This window comes from Ailuropoda melanoleuca, chromosome 8 (genome assembly GCF_002007445.2).
Source record: "Ailuropoda melanoleuca isolate Jingjing chromosome 8, ASM200744v2, whole genome shotgun sequence".
Lineage (NCBI taxonomy): Eukaryota > Metazoa > Chordata > Mammalia > Carnivora > Ursidae > Ailuropoda > Ailuropoda melanoleuca.
The window spans coordinates 87,845,679-87,863,964 of NC_048225.1; the positions used below are offsets into that span (position 1 = coordinate 87,845,679).

An 18,286-nucleotide genomic window follows, 5' to 3' on the forward strand; every position below is an offset into this window, starting at 1 on the left:
AATTCAGTTGGATCTGACTCCAGAGCTTGCACTTATAGCCTCTATTCTCTTCCTGCTCTTTGTTGCCTCTTAAGTTTATGGTGTTCTAGAGCTATATATGCACAGTTGACTAGTCCCAATATTTTGTGTTTAAGTGTCTGAGGAACTGAAATCTTAGTCTCTGGTCTGAAACTTTTCTGGCTTAGTAGCAAAAGAATGTGGTATACTAGGAAAGACAAATTTTGTAATAATCCAGAGACAAAATTTAGGTTAAAGGACATGTTGTGTTAGGGTAACCAATAGATGCTCAGAAACATAACACAGAAATACTGGAGGGAAGTTCAGCGTAGTGTCTATTTTTCTTTAGATGTGTTTCCTAGTACCATTAGCCTGGGAAATACTATGGACCTAAGGTCCAGATTAGAAAGAAACTGAAAAAACTCTTCAATTAATGTGAAAAATTTCTTACAAATCAATCTTTGCCCAAACCAACTAGTCATCCCATAGAAGCGTGTAATTAGGTAAAAATTATTCTTTGAATTCTGTCTTTCCAACTTTAGTGGTTATGGAAGCCATGGGGAAAAAATTATGACTGGAAAATAAACTCTGTGAGTTGGACAAGATATTAGAGATTTGCAATCCACCTCGAAGGCTCTGTTGGCCACCCACCATATTTTTGGATGGTTCTAATCCTAAAGAACCCTTACTTAAAAAAAATCCCGTAGGGCTTGAGAAGCCACTCTTGATAGAAATGTAGAAATAGAGGATCAATTCTAGAAGCTTGTTTCCATTAAGTAGAATAATAATTCAGTTTAAAAAATAGACCCAATACTAGGATTAGAAGATGATGGTTCCCCAGGGAGACTCATAAGAGACAACTGGATCTGAGGCTGCTGCCTCCCTTTTATTAAGGAAACTATTATGATTAAATGAGGAGTAATACAGGCAGTGGGAAAGAATAGACAGTATCTCTTCAAAGTCTTGGGTTGTCTCCTCCTCACTGAACCTGGCAGCTAAGCTAGTGTCCTCTTTCAGAGAGGAGGCTGGTTATAGGTCTTCTAGTCATGAAGCCCTGTGTTCCATAGAGTCCCAGTCTACTTTTAAACTCCTTACCTAGAGATAGAATTTTTCTGGTCAGAAGATAACTTGTTCTGTGGTTCCTGGGTGGCTCGGTTGGTTAAGCATCTCAGGTCATGATCTCAGGGTCCTGGGATCCAGGCCTGCTGTTGCTGTTGGCCCCCTGCTCAGTGGGGAGTCTGTGTCTCCCTCTCCCTCTACTCCTCCCTCCACTCATTCTGTCTCTCTCACTCTCAAATGAGATCTTAAATAAATAAATAAATAAATAAATAGAAAGAAAAGGAAATAACTTGTTCAGGGAAGCTGTTTGGGGCTTATTTTTGTTATTGTTTCCTCCAAGATAATACTTTTAACAAAAGAAAAATCTTTTAGGGACAGGGTGTCCTTGAAACTTTGAGAAACTCTGGAATTCCCCCTAACTAGCTGGGCTGAGCAGATGTCAATCAACTGCACTCCAGGACCTGCTGCCCACTTATCCCGAGAGTCCTGGCGAGGCTTCACTCCCAAGACCTCCCTTTTTAGGGACCAAAGAAACAGAGTGACTGAGGGGAATCAGGCTGATTAATTCTTTACAACAAGGTTTTATTTATTCTTTTCTTGGACCCCCTCCCCCAAAAAAAACATTAAAGTTGTTCATCTTTCTTTTATTTTTAATAATTTTCCTTTTGGATCCAAACGAGCATTTATATTACAGGATACCCACCTGACCAACATGCAGTGCTGAACTCTAGGAAAGATGCACCGATACTCTGGGCGGGCCAGCACTGGCTGCCGTTTAAACACCATTCCTGAAGGGGTGTCAGGCCGGCACACCACAGTGGATGCTGCCCATAAGGAAGTGTCTCAAGCATCTTGACTCACGTGTGTTTTGTAATGCAGGTGGCAGCGTTGTAACAGCCTAAGGCAGAGCACCCAATTTCCCTCTTGATCCCATCTTACACGCTCCTCTTTCAAGAGCAAATCAAGGTGGGAATGGCCTGACCTGAGGTCCCAAAGGACAGAGGGCTTGGCCTGGACACCCGCTGGTCTACTTTTTTGCAATGATATCCTTTGAGGCTAGTACCGGTGCACCCTTCATAGTTTGAAATCTCTTCCTGATAAAGCTCATCCTCTGTCCCACTCACCGCCCCCTCCCCTCCTGTGGCACTTGTACCACCAGAAAGATGAGTGAAATCTCTCCACTATTGGCACTACTGTATCGAAGAGTTGCTAAAGTCACAGAGATTGTCTTTGGGCTGCTTTAAAGCAGGAACCTCCTTTCTCTCCATCTCCCAGGCCTGGAAAATTTGTTCAGGGCTCTATTAATCCTCTGAGGCCTTCAAATCCACTACCCTTGGTGAGCTTAGCAAGAACTGCTCTGAATCCAGTATCATGCTAACAAGTATCCCAGTGATCTAGTGTAAGAGACTGTCTCAAGTCCCACACCTTCTGCTCCTGAGACTAGCTGGTATTTTCCACCTCAATCCTGTCTTTGTTCTATAGCTTATCTTCTTAGCCTCTGCCCACATTGCCCCAGCTACAAAAATGCCAAGTAGACTTGGTGCATTCGATTTTTCTCCTCCATTTGTGTTTCTGGATGAGTTCCAAATTTTGGACTCAATTTGAGTGGAGTTGGACTGTTTTCTACTATCACCAAGAGGGAGGTTCCCCTGCAATTGCAGCACTTAGGGTGGCTTTGTACAAATTTTGGCTTGTTCACAAAACACCAGGATAGAAAAACACCGACTGAAGTTTGGCCTGCAGGCTAAGTATATATCCCCCATTGGTAGCCGTTAAAATTGAATGCCTATGTTTTTACTAAATCTGCTGGGATCTGCTTAATGTGATATAATTCCATATCAAATGTAGCTAAGACCAGAACTACTTGTATACTTTAATTGGCAGTTAGATTACATTGTTTAGCCCTCATTTCATATTACCCTTATGTTTTTTTAAATTGGTTTAATGGCACTTTGAAATTTTGGAGTGTGTTTTCCTGCTCATCCCTTGTACAGATTTCTAATAGACTTCCTTTGGGCAGTGGGTTCCTGTGTGGTACAGGCCATCACTATAAGAAATCAGACTACTGGAAAGAAAATTGAGTCACCAGAGAAGGTCAAATTTGGATTTGGCAGCTGTGATTTAGTACCCTTTCAGTTTTGGGGCCCACCTCTGAGTGAACTGAGGAGGAAGTGAGTAGTGCCTGGTACAGATTCTATAGATCTGGTTCCAGAATAGAGCGAGCAATCCCTTTTCTCTGACAAACTGGCAGAACAAAGACAAAAAGATTCCTGTTTCAATGCTGGATTGGAAGAAAGATTCTTCGTGAGGATCCTAAGCGTGAGAGAATGGTTACTTGATCTCAGACTGGCTTACGTGTCCACAAAAAAAAAAAGATACCAGGAAGCTCTGATCATGAAAACTCAACTTCTTTCCTGCATTTAAGAGAAAAAAAAAAGTCTTGTTCTTTTTTTTTTTTTTTCTAATTAGAGAGCTAAAAAGAAGAGGAAGGGAAAACGGAACAATGGTTGGTGAAATTAAAGCAAATCTGGGATTCAGGTTCCATTAAACATGAAGTTCTTCCAAAAAATGGAATGCTTATAGCAATGGCCAAGAATTTCATAGGTCCTTAGTGGGATGTAAGGAGAGAAGATTTTTCCAAGTTGATTTGTGGAGACTAAGTATGTTAAATGATGTGACATTGATTGACTTACAAACAATTGACATATCCATGAATTAGCCAAGCATTAGTATTTCAGTTTTCTTAATAGGGAAATAAAGCACGAAGATACAATACCTTGCTGAAGGCACGAGTACAGAAGGCTGGGATAGAATTATTTTTGACTCCCAATAATTTTCAGTTACCAGATTACCACACTCTTAAAAATTTTATCTTCTCAAGACATAAACTTTGTATTTCTTGGTTAAAGATATCCTGGAAAAAAAAATCTATATCCATTCTATTTCCTTGGCTTTCACTGAAGTTTTCAGGCTGTTTTACGTTAATCTAGGTTATATTTTAAGTCCCTAGAAACAAGAAACAGAGGCTGACTTAGAAGGAGAAGACAAAAACAAAACCCAAAAACCACCAGAGAGAGATAATGGAACTGGTACTGTGTAACGTCAGATTTTTGGCTCAAATATATTAAGTTTGATGGAAATTAATTAGGAAGTGATTCAGAAACACTGCAGAGTACGCATTTATCCTTCATTACTATTTTAGAATGGGTCTGTTGCAAAAATCCAAACAAAAAGATCACAAATAAAAATAGAGAGATCCCCTTTCCATTTTTTTAAAAAAATCAGACCTGCTCAACTCATTCATACCCCCAGAAATAAGAATTCAAACTTCAATCATGTATTTACATAGTAGCATGGATTATAAAATCTTTTTGCATTTAGAAGGTCAGGATGCTACTAGGGCCGCCCCCACCCCCATTTTTAGAACGATGGAAGAGATCAGAAGGAAGAAGACTACAAAAATATAAGGGCAGTTTGGAGGTACCCCAGCCATCCATTTGCCTCTGCTGTGAGTCTCATTCAAATTTCTCAACCAACTGGCTTGAGTTTTATTAAGAGAAGCTTTCCAGGCCCTTTGTGTAGGTTGGGACAATCTATAAATCTGTTATCTTTGGCTTGGCGTGATTTCTCAGGGATGCCTAAGTCTCAGAGTGTCAAAGCAGAAAGGACTTAAGGGAAGAAAAAGACAGCCATCAGAAACCAAAGACAGTTTTTTTTTGTTTCTAATCTTTCGTGCCGCCTCCCCCATCCATGTGGTATGTCTGTGTTCTTCTGACTGAATGAGTGACAGCACATGATGAGTGATGGATCACCCCAGCAGTCTTCAGCTGAGCCCCAGGATGCAACCAGCAAAGCCATCAGCAGGGACTCTGTTAGGGTAAATGGCTACAGTATACAGGGTAGTTCACCCAAGAAAAAAGAAAACTCAGAAAGTCAGAGCTGCAGATACAGGCAGCGCTCATTAACGTGGCATCCCTTCTGATCATATCATGCCAAGGTTAGGTCCTAAGTCCTGAGCTAATTCTGTGTGGCTTTTGTTAAAATAAGAGTTTCAATGTGGAGATCTCTTTATACAGACATAGACCTGGTTCCTCATGGGGCTCTTGTCTGGAATTAAACCATCATGCTTTGGCTATGTGCAGGGGGGCCCATTTCTCTTTTTTCTTGCCTTATGAAGTCCTCACCTGAGCTCATGCACAGTGTTCAGTGCCTGGGAATCCAGGAAGGAAGGATGGATAGGATGGAAGAATCTGGTGAGGAAGAGGCTACTGCAAGGCATGGAAATGCCTCTCCTTATCAGGATTCTTTGTGCACAGGGGCACCAGGCCTTTGAGGGTCTCAAAACATAACAAACATGAAATGGATAAAAATATGGTGGAAATCCGTTAACCTTCAAGTCTCACAAAAATCCCAGCAGAATAGGTGACTATCTGCTTCCCACCTGGTATACATATGCCTTTTCTTATTACGACCTCATAGTATTTATTATAGCTAGGCTGAGAAATTAAAGAATCTCAACTTATCCCTGGCTCAACCCACTAAAAAAATACTCCATCCAAAAACAAGACATCCAGAGCAGGCTTTAGAAATAGGATGTAATGGAAAATTGAGAACATTCTTTAAAAAACCAAAATTATTAAATTTTGGTCCATTATGCCAGGAGAGACCTAAATTCCCTGAAGTGGGCTTTCATCGAGTATGTGGACATTTCATATACCCCACTCACACCAATAGTACTGCACCTTATACTGTTTCAGATCACCTTGTGAATGTTACCTGGTGAGTTCTCAACTATTTTTAAGAGAATGACGCATTGCCCAACAGCAGAGGCAGGCAGATCAGCAAATACGCTTGGACTTAGTGGATTTAAAACATCTCAGGAGTTAAGTCAATGATAACATGCAACAAAGCAAGAGCTGGGATGGGAGAACAGAAGGCAGGAGACACTGAGGCTCATCACAAAGGCCAGAGAAGAGATGGATGTGTATAGAAAGAAGATGCTGAATGGAGGAATATGGGGTTGTCTTTTTGTGGTCCTAGAGTCAAGAGGAGGTCTAATCCAGAACATCTGGATTTCAGCTTCAGAGAAATGTTATCAGTGATCTCAGTACACTATAGGGACTCAAGTGGGGAGAAGTGAAGCCTAGAATAGAAATAGATTCTTCAGCTGGAAGAGTGGACAGACCCACATTGGGCAGTTGTGTTCATGGCTTACGTTGACCCTTGGTGGTGGGGGGGTGCTCAAAGCTACCATGTCTTCATAGTGTAGGTAATTCTATCCTGACCTTGGCTCACAGAGCATCTTGGCCTAGACACCCCTGTGTCTGAAAGCCTGCTGGCATTCTGCCCTTATGGGGATTGAGAGAGGGAGACCTGTGAATTCCCCACCAGAAGTCTGTCTGGAAGTGAAGAGAGGAGTATTTAAACCCAGATCTAGTTAGAACATCTCTCTACCTTGGTTTCTTTTCCTCCTCTTCTCTTCTCCCCCCAACCCTCCCTCTTTGTTTTGAGGAGATGCTGAAGACTGTCGTTAGCAAGGGAAAGAGGACACAGAGCTAAAGGCTCTTTTGAGCGGACCTGTAGGACTCAGTTTAATCCTACTGCGTATCTCCAACCATTTCCAGTTTGCTCGGTATTTCTTGAGATGCTGCCATACTTTTTAATCCAAAGAGAAGCATACATTTTGAGATCTCAAGGGCCCTCTTTTCAAGGGAGACAGAAGAGGCAGAATTGGACATGTAGGAAGGGATGCCCTGGTCAGCTATTAGAGGGAAGGGTTAAGGTCACATTTATTAAGAGGTGGAAGGAAACAAGATGATAATGAGTTCCGTGACTTCACAGAAAACTGTGTTTTATTTTCTGGTCTTACTAGAATGGTAAATGCAGGCTAAGGGATAAGAAACCCAATTTCTTAGGGGAAACTGAAAAAGGTAGTTCCTAAATTCATTGGTTCTAGAAAAACCCCGGTGGTTGGTTGGGGGACCGCCTCTGCAAGGCTTGACACTGCTTTGTTCGAGACTCTGGTGTTTGTGTGTATACGAGTTTAAGGAATCCCGGAAGGGTTCCTGGGACAGTAAATTTAGTGTTCATAATGTGGTTTACAGGCAAATTCCATTTCTGGAAATTGCTCTGCCAGGCTAAATTCCTCCTCCTGTTGAAAGGGCATAAGAGAGCACTTCAGTTCCTGTTCTCACACCACAGTGCGACAGGCTTGCTGACTCAGAGCGGCTGTCCTGTTGGAGGCCTGTCCCCAGGGAAAGCTGTATTTCTGAGGGGGAAGAAAGCAATTTTGTGCACAGAAAACAGCCCACTGCAGCACTTTGGCATGAAATGACACTGGACAGAGGAAACCTTTAAAATAATACAAGGCCCAGCATCTGAGTCTTATGTAAAGGGCACGCCTGTTCGGATCAGGGTGTCCATGGTCACGTTCACATGGCCCACTACTCCTGAGCACGCAAGTGGTGAGCGGGAGAGGGAAGTGAAAATGGACAGAGGGTCTGAGAGGAGGTTTCTGTTGTGCCTCCGTGGTCTCCTGCCCTGGGGCTACTTTGATGTGTGGGCTGACTGGGGGTCATGAAGCTCCATTCATGGGGGGGGCATGACCCATGATTCTGTAGCCACATGGTTGTATTTGGCTTCTCAGGGTGGATGCAACTATGCCTTAGTTCTATTTCAACAAAAACAAAAACACTTCAGAAGTAAAAAGAGGCTCCTTCTAAGAAAAATAACAGCCACTCACTTCTCCCCAAGAGGTGGAGTCTGTCTTGGCTGGAGGAGGATAAAGAGAGTATTGACCCACGGTGATCTCAGGACAGGGGAGGGGCCTGGGAGGCAAGCTCCCCCTGCTCATGGCTGCCAAGGGGAAGTCCTGCCTGGCACTCTGCTCCAGCAGGTCCTTCCAGCCACTGGGAAGAGACTGGGAGGAAGTGGAGGGGATGGGACATTTTCACCAGATAGAGTGATGCACTTCCCTGAATGGACAATCTATACAAGACGAGTACTGAGTAGCCAAGAAAGGCTCTTTTTCCTTGCTTCTGAGTTTGACGGGTGAAGAATGACACAGTGGCCTGAGGCTGGCTTCTGCCCAGCTCTTGCTTTGGGGAGAAGAAAAGCCTCGTCCCAGCCCCAGGAAATATTCAGGGCCATGGGGACCCCAGTCCCATTACATTGTGTGATGAGGCCCTACGTTGCTAGGAGGAGCAGCCCAGGTCTCAGCTGAGGTATATTTATTTACTAATCACCTTCAAAGTATCGGGACAAACTGACCCTTACGCCACAAACTAGCTGCAAAGGGTCCCCCCCGCTCCCAGGAGGTCCTCAGTAAACTCAGACTGACTCTCTCAAGGAAGTGAAGTGTCACATTTCCCTCTGCCTGCCTTTCCTCTCTCTCTAGAAGTCTCTCCTAGGTGATGTGTGGCACACCTTGGGTATGTGTGTGCTACCTTCTCAGGGAGTGGCAGGGAAGGCTGGACCTGTGGCTTGGGCCCTTGCTGCTTGGCAGAAAGGGCCACTGCCTCCTGGACTACAATCTAGGTTGACATTCAGCCCTATGTGCTGATACAACTATAGGACTGTTCCACATTCTTCTACACTGGTTGGAAAACAGACTCTGCCTTAAGTGCTCCCCACCGCACTTACCCCACCCTCAGCGATCCCTTAGGACCAGCATTTGCAGGGCTGAGGCCTGGCAGAGCACGGGGCTCCAGCAGAAACGCTAGACTCACGCTCACAGCGACTGGTGCTCTGGCCACAGGGTTTGTTAAATGCTTCTAAAATATACCCTTCCTGGAGCCTCAGGCATCTCGGTGGAGCCTGAGGGCCCTCCCTGGCCTCTCCTAACACAGCACCTACTAAGTAGGTGACAGGCTTCAAAGAGACAGGACTGTCCCTCTCAACACCCTGCCTTCCCTCCACTCTGAGCCTATTCCCCACGGTCTGGGCTGCTGGACTATGGCTTTGCTCACCCAGACCAGCCCTTGCTGCTGCTGCCACAGCACCCTGACCCCTTCTTCCACTTCAGCTTTTCCCTCCTGGCCTCCGCCCCTTGGCACCCAAGGCTCCTGAACTTCGCCTGTGCTTCTCTGCGGGAAGCAAGCCAGAGGGGAACGCAGAGATGCCAGGGTGCCTGCCCCGCTGGCCGCTGGCCGTGGTGCTGGCTGAGCAAGAGCTGCTGAGGGAGGAGACCCCTCTGCTGGGGTCTTCAGGACTCCCCAGTGAAGAGCCAGAGTCTTCCAGGCTTTCCAGGGCAATGGGCATCAACACAGGCCAGCTCCATCCCTCCACAGCTTACAGCAAAGTGGGAAGGGGCAAGGGGAAGCAAAGCCATCCTCGTGTCCCTCCTGCCCTGGGAATCCCCCCTGCACATCCTCATCTTTTCTTTCCCCGGCAAAGAGGCAGAACGTGGGCAGGGCCCATCTCAAAAAGGGAAATAAAGCAATTTGGCGGGTCCCACTGGTTTTCCTTTTGTCTCTTCGTTCCTCTGGTCTGATAATGCATGGTGTCCTTCCATCTTCCTCCTCCCTCTTCCTCCCCCCCGGGCAGCACTGGCTTCCCAATTCAGTCTTGGTTTTCTCCGGCTGAGAGAAGAGCATGCATCGGAGGGGGGAGCAGCCTCTAGCACTTGTCGTCTTCTTCCGTGTCACTCAGGAGGTCGCTGACAGCCCCACACATCACACCTGGCCCCGGTCCCCCGCGCCGCCGCCGCCGATAGTGCCCGTTGGGCATCTGCCAGCTGTGCCGCAGCGGTGGCGCTGAGCCAATGGTGTTGGAGCGGCCCAGGCTGGTGGCCATGGCAGCTTCGAAGGTGAGCGTCTCCTCCTCGCCACAGTCTGAGGCGTGGGAGTCTTCGTGCAGGGCCAGGTAGGGCTCGGAGATGTAGCGCTGTGGGGAGGAGTGCTGGCCCTGCGGGACATGCCGGGAGCTGGAAGCCTCCACCAGGCCAGGCTCTGTGCTCTCCAGCGCCTGGGAGGTCAGCGGGGAGCCACCCTCGCTTCCGTCAGCCGGGGGAGAGATGCTCCCGGTGTGGCGCAGCAGGGAGCTGTAGGAAAGGAGGGGCCGAGGCTTTGGTGGAACAGGGGGGAGCTGCCGGCGACTTCGTCTTGGGGTGCTGGTGTCAGAGACGGAGGGGATGGAGCTTTCACTCAGGGAGCCTGTGCCCTGTGCAGCAGGACAGACATGGCAGGTTAGACCGCGCCTGGCCTGATCCCTAGTTGGGGCCCTGGTAAGGTCCCTAACCCTCCTTACAGAGAGCCCTTGGAGCCTAGGGAGGGAGGTCTGAGCTGGGGTCCCTCTGCGACAAGTCCCCTCCCCTTAGGAAGGGAGGGACTGAAGGAGACAGAGGAGTCTCCATCGCGGAGACCAGGGCTTGTCAACTTAAGCTGCAGCTATAGGCTCGGCAGGACTGGGATGGGGCCTGAGACTCTGCATTTCTAACAGGCTCCCAGGTGCTGCTGGACCCTGGAGCGGACACTCAGAGCAGCAGGATCTGGAAGCTCTATATATGTAACAAGGGGCACACTGAAAGCAAGCCCTGTGACTCTGGAGAAAGACAACTCCGTGAAAGGTGAATGAATGCTAAGGGGTTGCTGTCTGGGGCGTCTTTCCTGGGAACGGCAGTTACCTTCCCTCGTCCTCACTTTTTGCCTTCATGTCTTCAGGGGCTGGTTGACGTTAACTCAGCTGCGACTCCCACATGCTCAGCTGCTGCTTCAGGCCTTAGCTGACCTGCTCACCTAGACCCAAGTGTCCCCGAACCCAGAGCTGGTAAATGAACCTTCTGGAAGGTGTTTCTCAAAGGTGTGTGTGACTTACGAACCACCTGCTCAGAAGCTAGTGGGGAATCCTTTCAACTTTCGGCTTTTCCCTTTCCAGCTGGTGTCACTACTAAAGCAGGACCGGTCAGGTCCCAGGAATGTGCAGTCATAACAAGCTTTCATGATTCGGTTCACTAAAATTTGAAAGCCACTGCTCTAGAAGGAACTTCTCAACTGCCTCTAAAGTCTACTCTAGTGGACCCTCGTCCCCCGCTCTGGGCTCGGGCAGCCCCGAAGAGAGTTGGAGCTGGAAGTGAGGAGGAAAGCGGGTGGAGCGAATGTTGTCACATAGCTCTGGTGGTGATTTCTTAGGCGACGGCTGGAAGCTAGGTGAAGGAGGCTGAACTGATCCCAATTATAAATCCTGTGCTGAGAGATGGATCACCACTGTAACTACTACTAACGGTCATGCAACCGGCCAAAGAAACTTTTCTAGCTAAAGGTGATCCTTGTCTCCTAAATCTGGCTTAGATGTTTGTGAACTTACTTGTGACTTTGTACCTCTGGGTTCTGAGGACTGAGATGGGATGACTTCTAGATACCATTGTCTTGCTTCTAGATTTCTGGTTTTCTGTGAATTCATATCCTGAGTACACAAGCATGACGTAGCTAACTGCTGCGCACAATGGGTATAGTTTCTTGTGAAACCAAGGATGCCCACGTTTTGCACCTAATGTTAACAGACCACCCCTCCCTGTCTTCTACAGGGGCTCCACTTCCTGTCCATGCTCACCTGTCGGTTGGGGGTCTGCGACCTGCCCTCACTGGGAGACCTGGACTGCTGGCGCTCCGGGGACTCCCAGTCGGCCTGAGTCCCTCGCTCCTCTGAGTTGCAGCGGGAGACATCGGGAGAGAGAAGATGCTTTCGCTCTTTCGACCGTCCCCGCTCTCTGCCCCCTGAGCGGTGGGTGTCAGACTTGTGGCCTGGGAGAGATGACAAAAGCACCTGATCACAACTCCACCCATACTGGCCTCTGAACATAAGGAGATGTCATATGGCCTGGGTGGGCCTGGGCCCCTGAAGAACCCTAGCTTCTCCAGGCATGTCAACAGGTGATCTGAAAGGGAGGCAGGAAGGAAAGGTTGGAAAATGACCCTTTTGTGAAGAGGAAAGTGTGCAAGTTGCCACTGGAAAGACACATATATCAAAGGATGCAATTGGTTCTCTTCTGCTTCTGTTTGTGCTAGACACAGTTAAGACAGAATCTTTGGCAATGATATGGCCCAGTAGTTCTCTAAGTCCTATACATGGGTGTGTAACTTTCTTGGGGGGAAGATGGCATCAGTAAAGGGATAGAGGTCAAAGGGTTTCAGTTCCATTTCTGCCACTTACTGGCCCTCTGATATAGGCATGATCTCTCTTTCCTCATCTAATAAAATAGAAACCATTAGAAAATCATGAGAATGCTTCAGACTCTATCAGTATGACCCTTTTCCTTAAAACAAAACTCAAAAACCTAAAAAAATTCCAGGTAGCACTATCGGGGTTGAAGCGGAGTTGGTGGTAAGAGTCCAACCCCTGCCATGAATGTGTTAGAGACCCCCTAAGGCAGGGCGCCTTGGTGGCCCAGTCAGTTAAGCATCTGTCTTCGGCTCAGGTCATGATCCTGGGGTCCTGGGATGGAGCCCCGCATCGGGCTCCCTACTCAGTGGGGACCATGCCGCTCTGCCTACTTGTGCTATCTCTCTGCCAAATAAATAACTAAAATTAAAAACAAAAACAAACAAAGACAAACCCACAAAACCCAAAAACCCTAAGGAACCCTGGTGGTTTTGCAGAAGGTCATTTGAAAATCTCATATTTTAATTATACTTCAATAAAAAACCTAAGATTATATTAGTTTCAGGTGTACAATGTAATTGATTCAACAGTTCCATACATTTTAATGACTTCTATAGCCCTACTCTGAAAGAAATTTCAGCCTTCCTGATGAATATAGAGACTTTGTTTCAGGATAAGTCAGATAGGGAACTCTTTCCTGGTGACAAGTGTTCTTTCTTCCCTTGCTTTCTTCAACCTGTATCTTTATCTGAATCCTGTTCTAGTGATTTTCAGTTCTTGTCAGACTTGGTCAACAGTGCAAGAGCCTGAAAAGAGGTTAGCAGGGAAGACCCCCTCACCTGAGTCAGAATTCAGGCGATGAGCTGACAGTCTCAGCGAGGAGTGGTAACTCCGGCGACGTGACTTGTAGGTGTTTTCACTGCTTCTTTCCATGGAGAATTCCTCCAACCATGAGGAATTTGAACGCTTATCCCGAATCGTGGAAAATGAACGTCTCATGGAGCTAGGATCTGTCACCACCTGGAAACAGGAGGCCCCAGAAGAACATAAAATCTGGATTAATTACAGAAAAGGTCTAAAAGTAAGGAAGAAGTGAGATAGAGATTGTTGAAGATTGCAAATTGTAACCTCCCTTGAATCCCTCTTGCTCAGATCTTAGCTGGCAGAGAGTGTTCTATGCTAGGTTAACATAGACAGTGAGACTTATCCAGGGTTGTGTCCTCGTGCTCAGGAAAGCAAGCAGCTGAGGGTACAGTGCAGGCTTCCCATAGAGCCATCTACCAGAGGGACCCAGCCAGGACCTGCAGTGAACTTTGAGCCACTTTGAAATATGTGAGGGCAACTGTCAAAATGTCTGCACCATGAAAGAAGCATAGCTTTGCCTTTTATTTGTTGCTCTCACCAAGGAAGGAAGGTCCTGCCATGTAGCACAGGAGCTTAGGAGAGCTTGTAGCTGGACGGCATCTAAGAATGCTCTGTTCTCTATCATCCATCCCCGCCCCCCAGCCCCACCTTAAACTCTGGCATTTTGATTTGCCACAGATGTTAAAACAGATCCACAAAAAGTTCTTGTCTCTGTCAAAACTCGATGTAAGACAGACAGACAGAAAAAAGAAGCCAGGAAAACAGACAAAGAAATGAGGCGTGGCCTGCACTGGTTAGGACAGACAGTCCTGACACAGAGCTGTATGTGTAAGTAACTGCATATGTGCTGGGGAAGCCAGGAAAGGTGGAAAGGAAAAAAAAAAAAAACAGGGAAAATCCTGGAAAATATTTCTTGCATGGCTGGTTGAGTCTGAAAGATGTTGAGCCCATCCAGAAGGAGTTACACCATTTTGCTGGCTAGACTTTTAGGGTTAGGCTTCAATGAAAACACACTGTGGAAGGGCAGGCTCTAAAGAGAAGGCCCATGAGCCAGATTTTGCTTATAGGGAAGGAATGGGGGCAAGTCTAGGGCTCACCTGAAAATATCAGATGATTTTTCATAACCCACCAATTCAATATAGTCCAGGATGCCACTACACATGGTAAGTGGTGACAGCTTTTTACCTGGGGATCCACAGTCAGGCGTGGCATAGAGGATGCCCTCCCAGATCCCGTATGCTCCTGGGTGTCCGAAGGAAGGTAGATGCCATGGCTAGAGGACTGCACGCTTTTTAATTCACTAACCTCTGGCTCCTGGAAATAAACACACAGCCAAGCTTGTGGGACTTGGTTCCATCTCATTGCTTCTCACCTCCAGTGGATGATTCTGCCTCCTCCAGAACAAGAGAGACTTGCATCTTTAAGGTCTCAGTTGTGTGTGCATCTATGTGTGCACACGTGGTATACCAGATGTCCCAAACAGAAAGCTCTACTGGGGACTGAAAGGTAAAGATCACCTTTTCAAGTATTTTCTTATTTACCACTAGGCAGCCCTTCAAATTTTAAGGCTTTGTAAGACATTATCAGTCATAATACTTCTTAGATATATGAAGTTTACTTTCTGAAAGTTGGGAGCGTTTGGTAGGCTTATTCTTTTAATTTGACGCTATTTATCAAACAGAAATCACTATTCTAAGGAAAGTCACCAATTTCTGGTGTCAAATATATCTCAAACCTTAAGACACACAATTTTATTAGCTGAGCACTTTTTCTTATTGAAACTATTCAAACAGTGTGATAGATGGCCATGTGTCAGAATGCTCTAGACTGCAGTGCAGTCCAGTAAAAATATTATGCAAAATGCCTCTGTAGTTTTAAATTTCCTAGTAACTGCATTTTAAAGTTTTCTAAATAACATCAAATTTATATCTATTTATATATATAAATAACAAATTTAATATATTTTATTTAGCCCAATATATCCAAATATTCTCATGTCAACATGTAGTCAATCTAAAACTTGGGATATTTCACATTCTTTTTGGCACCATGTCTTTGACACGGGCATGTATTTTGTACTTACAGCACATCTCAATCCAAGTGTTCATTGGCCACATGTGCCACTCCAGAACATTAGAACTGGAACTCTCTGAGGGGTCAGCTCTTTTAGGTGATTTTCCTGGTTTAAGAATGTTAGTTTGGCAAATGTACATGATCCATACAGATAGCTACTGTCACTGCTGAGGGGTAGGGTTGCCTTAGAAATGTTTACATGGGCCACCAAAGAGACCTAGAAATATCCTGGACATCTGGAGATTTTACCAGAAAAAAAAGCTATTTTATATTTAGAGAATGACACCCTAAAAACCTAGTTGTTTAAATAGGGCACTGCTGAAGGAAAGGGTGCCTGAAACCCTGCTCAGCCTCCAAGACCATGTGGCCGGGTGGTTTCTGGTGTGAATGGGAGGACAGCCCTCCTAGGACATGAGATATGTGCGCTTGAGGAAATTCTAGTGTTTGCAGTACATGCTTTATAAAGCACATAGGTCCGACTTAAAACAGACGTGGTAACAACACTGCAGTTTGTGGGGTGTGAGAGGTGGGATAAGACACACGCACAAATCACGGCCACGCCTCTGGATGTGGAGCAGGGGCCCCAGGGGATGGGCAGGAGGACACAGTGGTGAACGTGTGGCACGGGCTGACACCTGAACTGAATTACAGACACCAGTACTGACAATGAGATGAACACAGATCCAAAAAGTCCTGGCACTATGGCACAGCCCTGGGGAACCCACAGAAATAATGATGTCATAAAGAAAGCCTCCCTGTGAAAGAAAGGACACATTATTGAGAGTTTCCCAGCCAGACATATCATCAGGCAGACAAGCTGTAAAATGCTGAGAGGCACTTTCAAGACTCAAACTATCTGTACCAATTAGTCCCTGGTGCTAAGTTCCTCATAAAGAAAGGGAGCAAATTCATCCAAGGATTCCTGCCTATCAAGAACACCCAATGTTCTCACACCCTGAGAAGGTTTGGTCTAGCAGTCTCCCAAACAGCTACACAGAATTCCCTGTCTCAGCAGTCACAGGAGATGGAATCACCCATTTGTCTGAGCTACCGGAGGGTTTTGCCCCCTCTAAGGGTACTTATGCCATCAGACATGCACTCCATAAACAGGCCAGTCCCACACTCCACCCACAACATCCAGGATGGCTCTGGGGTACACGGTAGCAGTGAAGGGGGTCGGGAGAGAAGGGGAGAGAAGAAAAACACAGATGAATTATAATCAAAGTGACACAGAACTCAGGATAAGCTGTCTATAAAGACTTTTGCAAATGTTTTGTCTTTTTCTTTCCAGGCCCACGAACGTTGGGCTTTAATTGTAAGCTCAGGAGGGACCTTGATCTCAGGACTCCTGAACTAAGGATAACAGTAAAGTCTATTATCATTGGGGATCAAAACACAAAGCTCTTTTAGCTTTGTATTAGCAAAATCTAAAGGTCAATGTTTCCTCCTCTAAGCTTAAACTTGATTCAAATAGGTTTCTCAGGAATTTTACCGTTTATGCTAATGAAAAACTCTAGGCTCAGGGGAGGGATTTTAAGGACCTCTTAGTATGTACTTGATTTATAGAATTGTGACCAAAAGGGATGCACAGAAAAGAGCCAAGAGATTCTTCTGTAACTCTTGGCAGACAGCTTGTCACAGTCATATGTGCTCCCCTGAGTTATCCAGGAGGTAGGCATCTCCAGAGGGCCGGCATAGGGCGTTCCTGTGTTTCCAGAAGTGGTACCTGGCTACACTAAGCTGTCCATTTGGTTCCACTCATTCTGATGGTTCATCCTAAGGCTTCATATCAAAGGCAAGATTTTGTGACTCTTGCTTCTACATTTGCTGCTTACAGGCATAAATTACGAAGGTTTGGCCTGAAGCGATCTAGGTTCTTGCAGCAGGTAAGGAGCCTCTGGGACTGTTAAAACCTGCAGAGGGAGCATTTGTCAGAGAACATGAGAAATTCAGCCACGAAAGGAGAGACAGCAGGGTAACTAACTGGCAGGACTATCAGAAAGGGTTTTCCTGATAAACCATAGCTATGAAATAAGATTTGGAAATGAGAGTGGGAGGGATCAGGAAACCAAGGAACTATTTTTGAGGTCATGTAACTCATTCATTCACCAGAGACTGTTGTTCCTGGAACTGTCCATCATCGGCTGGGTCCATACAAGCCAACTGGAATATTTCCTGGGGGGAGAGCGGACTCATCGAAGGGTATCCACTATGGCCGCTCCTGAAAAGCAATGGCAAAGTAAGAGGTAATGTGTACATGAGAGAAAGGGAAAGTCCTGTCATAGCTGCCACTACTAATTCCCACCCCAGATGGGACTTCCTTTCCAGCAAGGGCAACACCCGTCAGTATTGGCTGGCTTGTTAGGCCAGTAACTGACAGGGGGCTGGACCCTAGAATAAAAAAAGTTAAAAAAAAAAAAAAGCATTGTAAAGGAGAAGCAACTGTTTTCAACCTGCATTTGGAACCATTCATCATTCTGCTGGTGACTAGCCGATCTGTGACAAACGACATTACTTGTCACACTCAGCCATATGGAAGACCAATGCTCAATTACAAACCTGTTTCTGCTCAGTTTCTCCTTTCAGGAGAGAAAAAAATACTGTAGTTTAAACAGTGAACAGTTTGTTTAAATATTAAGCAGTCATGGTCTTTTAAAGAATTTCCTCCAGTCTCAGTAGAAATAGGTTTTATTGTGCCAACATCCTTGGCCAAACTAAACAATTCAATGCCATGAACATTTACTGAAGGCTAACTCTGTGCCAGGCACTATGTCTGTTGGTTTATGAACTGGGTGGAATGATCTCAGAGGTGGTGGGGAGGCGGTGGTAACATCTGGGTTGATGGTTATGGAAGAGGATACTTAAATGGTGATGAGGTGAGAAGCCTCTGAATGAAAGCTATGGTGAGCTGTCCCGGTGTGCCTGTGATTAAACCAGTGTTGGGTGCCTGCAGATGCTCTTAGCCAATGGGATCCATGGGGCTGGTTAGGAGAAAAAGAGGTAGCCAGTCTCTCCTGAGAAGATGCCTGTTGCAGCCACTCGCTGCTACTAGCACAGGAACAGGTGCCCTCTGACCTACTCAAGAATGTGGAATGAGCTTCCTGATGGTGGAAGAGGGACAGTGGTCGGGGACGGGGCCGCAGCTCTCAGTAACGGTGGAGCTGGAAGGGAGGGATGGGCACCATCTTGTGCTCCA

The 18,286-nt window shown here is 46.1% G+C and overlaps 1 protein-coding gene across 3 annotated transcripts in view; it reads right to left on the reverse strand.

Moving 5' to 3' along the window:
- Positions 1-1,333: 1,333 nt before the first annotated feature.
- The window catches only part of CACNA1E (calcium voltage-gated channel subunit alpha1 E), a 493,265-nt gene continuing 476,312 nt past the window's right edge, over positions 1,334-18,286 (reverse strand). For 2 of the 3 annotated variants that reach the window (XM_034666842.1, XM_011225195.3), the window contains 5 exons: positions 17,200-17,311; positions 14,203-14,331; positions 12,993-13,173; positions 11,605-11,795; positions 9,673-10,215 (listed from right to left, as the gene is read on the reverse strand). In XM_034666842.1, coding sequence (XP_034522733.1) covers positions 9,673-10,215; positions 11,605-11,795; positions 12,993-13,173; positions 14,203-14,331; positions 17,200-17,311 — 1,156 coding nt within the window. Of the gene's footprint in view, positions 10,216-11,604; positions 11,796-12,992; positions 13,174-14,202; positions 14,332-17,199; positions 17,312-18,286 lie in introns of all 3 variants that reach the window. The other variant, XM_034666841.1, reaches the window with a different exon arrangement.